Consider the following 5,567-nt stretch of genomic DNA (forward strand, 5'->3'; position numbering starts at 1 on the left):
TAATTTTTTAGATGTTTGCCATCAGATGTTTGCTCACCAGAAAGACAGAGACAGAGACAGAGGGAGAGTAAGAAATCATTCTTTAAGGGGGATGGCCATGCTGCAATCCCTTCTCCATTCTCCTCTCAAGATTTTGGGCATGCACACACACACACACACACACACACACACAGAGTGTGATTTTCAAGCCACTGTATCTGAGACTTGAACCATGGAGTCGGCCATGTGGGATCCAGTGCCTTAACCACCACACTACCTGCTGACATCAAGAAAATAATTTTTTTAGAGACTTTTTTGCCTTAGGGCACGTGCACTCACCAGAGAGAAAAACAGAGACAGTGAGAGGGAAAGTGAGAAATCATCCCCCAGGGGAAATGGTCATGCCACAATTCCTTCTCCTCCATTCTCCTCCTGGGATCTTGGGCAGGCACACACCCACGCCTGGTGTGAGTTTCAAGCCACCAAGTCCAGGACTTGAACTGCAGTCAGCCATGTGGGAGTCCGGCAATGTAACTGCTACAACCAACTGCTGGTTCCAAGAAAAGAATTTTTTTTTTTTTTAATATCTAGGGGAAGGGTCACAGACACTGAGAACTGACATCAATGACTTCTACTTCTTGGGGAAAAAATGCATTTACCCACATAAGAACCCCCTCCTTGCACTTGGGGCTACAGGATCTTTGAGAGATATGAGTCCTCCTGCAGTCACCAAGTTTGATCAGCAATACTCCTATTATTTGGCTATGTCTGGATGTCCTCTTATTTCTCACTGGTAAGACTATAACATCATCACAAACAAAACCTCACAAGCAAATACAATTTCAGGTGCTCCACAGAGTTGGCTACATGAGGACCCTATTTCTAGGTTAATCAGTGTGCTTAGTGGGGATTGTTCTTAGGTATGAGGCATGTACTTGGCTGAGGGGGTGCCAAGGTGGATGTGACTTGTAGGCAGTGACCTTACAGCAAGGCCTGGGTGCCCTGAAGATAAGGAGATCAGAGGGGAGAGGTTCAGCCAGAGGCGAGAGTTTCAGCAGTCTGCACCTTCCAAGCCAGTTGATGGGTATACAGTATTAGGCCACTTCAAGACAGCAGGTAAGCCTGCTAGATTCCCCCAGAAGTTACTGCTTTAGGTATCATGGAAACCCTCAGCTGCAAAGGCAAGTGGGAACAGTGATCTCTTCTAAACATCACTGGATTACTGCTGTGGGAATTTGGGGGCAAGAGAGATGGCATCAAAGGCATTTACTTAGGTCACTACCTTAAAGGCTCACCTGTCCATTTTTGGAGTAAGCAACAGAATCAGGCGCCTGAATGCAGGGGATAAGCTCTGGAATGTGGGAAGGGGTAGGAAGACAACTCTTCTCCCTTCTTGACAGAGTGAGGAAGATTTGACCACCCTACATTCTTCACAAGCTTAGTTTTCTAGGTCTCACAGCTCTTCCTTTTGCCCAGAATTGAATCACTAAACTGGAACCTAATCTGGGGACAGGTGTTCAAAATTGTCATAGTTACAGCCATCAAATTATAGGAGATTCCCACAGCAGTAAGCAATTGTTTGAGAATATTAAATGTGTTCCTCTAACAGAACAAGGCAATATCATTTATTTTCCAACTTAAAAGCTGTCCCAGAAGGAGAAAAAGTATAATATTATTTGTCTAAAATAAATAAGATCAGACAACTGAACATCTCTCCATGGATTAATTTACAGATCATATGGACATAAGGTTGCTGAAAAAAATTCCATTTTAAGTGTTCGAATACCTTAGCATGTTCTGAAAGTTATGTCCTATGTGGCAAATAGAATTCATTTCCTTTGTGATAAAAATTAACCAAAATTAATGGTGTTTTCCAATGGAAATGGGAAATCTTTCTTACAAAACATGCCCTCCCTTTTTTGTTTCTGTTTCCCACAGTGAATTCTTGCTTGACTGTATATTCCTACTACAAAACAAAGCATAGTAACAGTTTTAAGAACAAAGCAGTAGTATTCCAGAAGAACAGACCCCACACTGTCTGTCTCCTTTCTGACACCTGGCCCCTTACCTATAAAGAAGTGACCCAACTGCAAGGAAAATGATGAGGACTAGGGCCCCAGGGATTGAAGGTGGAGGAAGGAAGTGTCCAGTAACCTAGGAAAGGGTGAGACAATTTCCCAGCAAAAGAGTAAGAACCGTCAAGAGCTCTCTGAGAACATGCAGTCCCTCTCCAGTCACCAGAGAAAGGCAATTCTAACAACAGAGAGAAAGGGCTACTTTTGGCCTCCGGGACTACAAAGACAAAAAATGAGTGACAAGACCTGATGTGATGGGGTGAGGTGGGAGTGAGGGTAAAGGAGGGGGCCCTTACTCTTCGTGGGAGTGGAAATTGGGGACCCAAGCTTACTGGCGATGCGGCCCTCACGTGACTAGGAGCTGACGTGGGCAAAGGTACTTAAAGCCCTGACCGCCGTCCTCCGTCCTCCTCTGGGTACCAACTCTATTTCGCTGCGCACTGCCGCGCGTTTAACCCAGGCGAGGAGGAGGAGGAGAAAATTCCCCCAGCTCCGGGCAGGGGGGTGTGAGGGTGGGCACGGCCTGGGACCCCCAAATAAGGGTTACCTAAGGATGCGGGGGTCCCTTTACGAAGAAACCAGTTACTTCCTCTCCCAGCCGGTGTTTCTTGGTTTTGGTTTTGACACTCAGGCCCTGCACCCCACATCCAGTCCTGTTTTGAGGAGGAGGGACAAGAAATAAACGTGGCAGCGCATATAAGGCCAGCGAGAAGGTTGGGAAAGGGTGACTGGAGGGGCATGCAAAATTCTGAGCTTCACTCCCACCCTCACTTTGCAGACACCTCCCCCTACCATCGCATTCCCCCACCAGCCCGCCCCCAGTCTTTGGGGGTACAGGGGAAATGGGTGTGCCAGCTGGTGAAGGGGAGATGGCGAGTTCAGTACCGCCTGGGCTTCGCAGAAGGGGGGACCCTGAGAAAATCTGGTATTAAATCGCGGTGCTAACTCCCAGACTGCTTTCCAGACATCTCCAGCCCACACAGTCCTTCACCCCGTCTGTTCAGTTCTGGAAAAGGAGTTCGGGTATGCAGGCGGAAGAAATGGCAGTTATCGGGGGATTTGGGTAAGGGGTGGGAGGCGGAGCCCAAAGCGGAAAAACCGTGGAAAATCACGACCCTGAAACCGAAAAGGCAGACCTTCGGGTCTCAGTTCTGCAGGCTGATACAGACTAAGCGGGGGCTGGGGAGCGAAGGACGCGTGATCATAAGAGAGAGGGAAACTAGATTGTTTGGCAGGAATCCCCCCTGCCGCGTCCCATCCAGCTTTCACTGCACCCTCGCCCCGCCCCCCTCCTGCTTCGGTGCAGGAGAAGGGGTGTGGCGGTGTGTCCCGGAGAAATGGCGGCCGGGGGGCGGGGGAAAGGGGAGGGGGGGGTGGACGGGAGGAGCCTGCGCAGGAAGGGGGCCTTGGGATGGGAGGAAGGGCTGAGAGGAGTTGAGGTAACAGAAAAGTAGAATCCTTTGACATAATTGTATAAGAATACTAAAAGGTGATTACTAGGACTTTTGTCCTGGGTGCTGATCTATCCACACTGGAGATTTTCAGTCTCCAGTGTCTGCAGTCTGTATTTCTGCCCTCCAATCTGTCCGTAGGATGAAGCTCTAACTGAAGTGAAGGAAGGAAAAACAGCCCTGAATCCTTGGAGGTCAGTGTGTGGGTGGGAACTGTCCGGGGGCCCCCTGAAGTGGGTGTGGCAGAAACTAAAGCAGAGTCTGGGACCAGAGGTTCCTCCTCCCCCATCTACCCTCTTTAAAAGACACCATTGCCCTGGGCCCATCCTTTTTGGTGCAGGGAAAGGGGTGTGACATTCGCCTTCTTAGTTAATAAATAGTTTGAGAAGGAAAGGATAGGGAGGGAAAAGGGAGCCCTGTGAGAAAACTTTTGACCCACTAGGATGCAGATCAAGAAAGGAGCCAGGATCCATTTACCAAAGGCTCAAAATCGCCCTTTCCGTGATCTGTCCACAGGTCTGTCTGCCTTTGGGGGCTCTGTGCAACTCCCAGCACCTTGGAAAAGCGTAAACTGCCCCTCATCCCAGGACGTTGGTATGTGCTTGAGCATCTCACAGGGACTTTGGGTCCGGGTGGAGGGCATCAGAGCAGAGACAGATCTTTACTGTTTTTCCTGCTATCCACCAGCATTCCATGCTGCCTTTCATCTCTCCATTTAGGTGCTGGGAAATCGTACGTGTTGGCATTGACAGGGAAGGCTAGGGTTGAAGATACAGAATAAGTTGTTCTGAAGCACCAAATGTAGGTCTTCGTACCAGTGTCTGCGTGCTAGCCTGGCCACCAACCTTTGTGTCTCTAGAGTTTCCTCTAAGCAGGCTTGGTTAGGCACAAAGTGTGCCAGAGTCTTAAGCCTCATTTCTGTCCTTTAACTCTAGGTCCTTGCTAGGCTTACAGACTCTGCAGAACTTGTAAGCCTTGACTGAAGAGCCTCCCTGGGACGTGCACATATCCCCTTGGGCAAGCCTGTTTCACACCCTGGATCTGAGAATCACCCCAGCTGAACCATGAGCCGCGTTCGGGATGCGGGCTGCGTAGCTGCAGGGATTGTAATTGGGGCTGGTGCCTGGTACTGCGTCTACAAATACACCAGGGGAAGAGACCAGACCAAGAAGAGACTGGCTAAGCCCAAGAACCGGGCTTTGGCTGGGACTGGAGCCAGGGCTAGAGTTGGGCTAAGGGCTGGATTCACAATCGACCTTGGGCCAGGATTCAGTCCCCCAACCCCAGTCCACACTAAGGTAGAGGACAGGGCCCAGGATGAAGCCTCTGCTCTTGATGCTGCTGGAGCTGAGGCAGTGGCCCTAGCTACTTCCAGTGCTGAGGGTCAGAGTGGGACAGGAAGTCAGGCCCAGGATGCAGATGGAGTTGGGGTTGGGCCTAAGGCCGAATCAGTAGTTGGGACTGCAGCAGTTTCTGCAGTGGTACCACCTCCCAGTGTGGCTGAGGCTCCTGCAACTGCAGATAACCCCCAGGTGGCAGGGACTTCCAAAGTGACAGAAGCTCCCAGCACAGCAGCAGCTCCTGGGGCAGTGGCACCTCCTGGACCAGCAGCACCTACTGTAGCAGCATCACCCAAGGAGACGGCGGCAGTTCCTGGGGTGGCAGTACCCACAGAGGTGGCTGAGGCTCCTAAGGTGGTAGCACCTACTGAGGTGGCTGAGGTGGGACCCACAACACCTGTTGGGGCAGCAACATCTACTGGGGCTGCTACTGGGGCTGCAGAGGCTCCTGGGACTTCAGGGTCCCCCAGAGCAGCAGCAACTCCTGGAACTGCAGCCACCAAGAAGGCGACTCCTGGGGCTCACACTGGGGCTATACCTAAGGCAGGGTCTCCTGCGACTGGAACTGTACCCAAAGGTGGGGCCAAAGGAGGAACCAGGTCCCGGAATGGAGGAAAGGGTAAGGGCAAGAAAAACAAGGTTGAAGTAGATGAACTGGGGCTGGGCTTTCGCCCTGGGGACGGGGCTGCAGCAGCTGGTGCAGCCCCCGGTTATGGGGGGCA

At 51.0% G+C, this 5,567-nt stretch overlaps 1 protein-coding gene across 5 annotated transcripts in view; it reads left to right on the forward strand.

The window, feature by feature from the left end:
* The first annotated feature begins 2,682 nt into the window (after positions 1–2,682).
* ARMCX2 (armadillo repeat containing X-linked 2) overlaps positions 2,683–5,567 on the forward strand; it is a 4,941-nt gene continuing 2,056 nt past the window's right edge. Inside the window, exons 1-6 of one of the 5 annotated variants that reach the window (XM_014592992.2) lie at positions 2,683–2,767; positions 3,019–3,077; positions 3,647–3,699; positions 4,022–4,099; positions 4,225–4,306; positions 4,441–5,542. In XM_014592992.2, coding sequence (XP_014448478.1) covers positions 4,570–5,542 — 973 coding nt within the window. In that variant the 5' untranslated portion in view covers positions 2,683–2,767; positions 3,019–3,077; positions 3,647–3,699; ... (1 more) ...; positions 4,225–4,306; positions 4,441–4,569. Of the gene's footprint in view, positions 2,768–3,006; positions 3,118–3,646; positions 3,700–4,021; positions 4,100–4,224; positions 4,307–4,440; positions 5,543–5,567 lie in introns of all 5 variants that reach the window. The other 4 variants (XM_014592993.2, XM_014592991.2, XM_014592995.2 and 1 more) reach the window with 4 other exon arrangements.

This window comes from Tupaia chinensis, unplaced genomic scaffold, assembly GCF_000334495.1.
Source record: "Tupaia chinensis unplaced genomic scaffold, TupChi_1.0 Scaffold139234_1, whole genome shotgun sequence".
In the NCBI taxonomy this organism is placed as follows: Eukaryota; Metazoa; Chordata; class Mammalia; order Scandentia; family Tupaiidae; genus Tupaia; species Tupaia belangeri.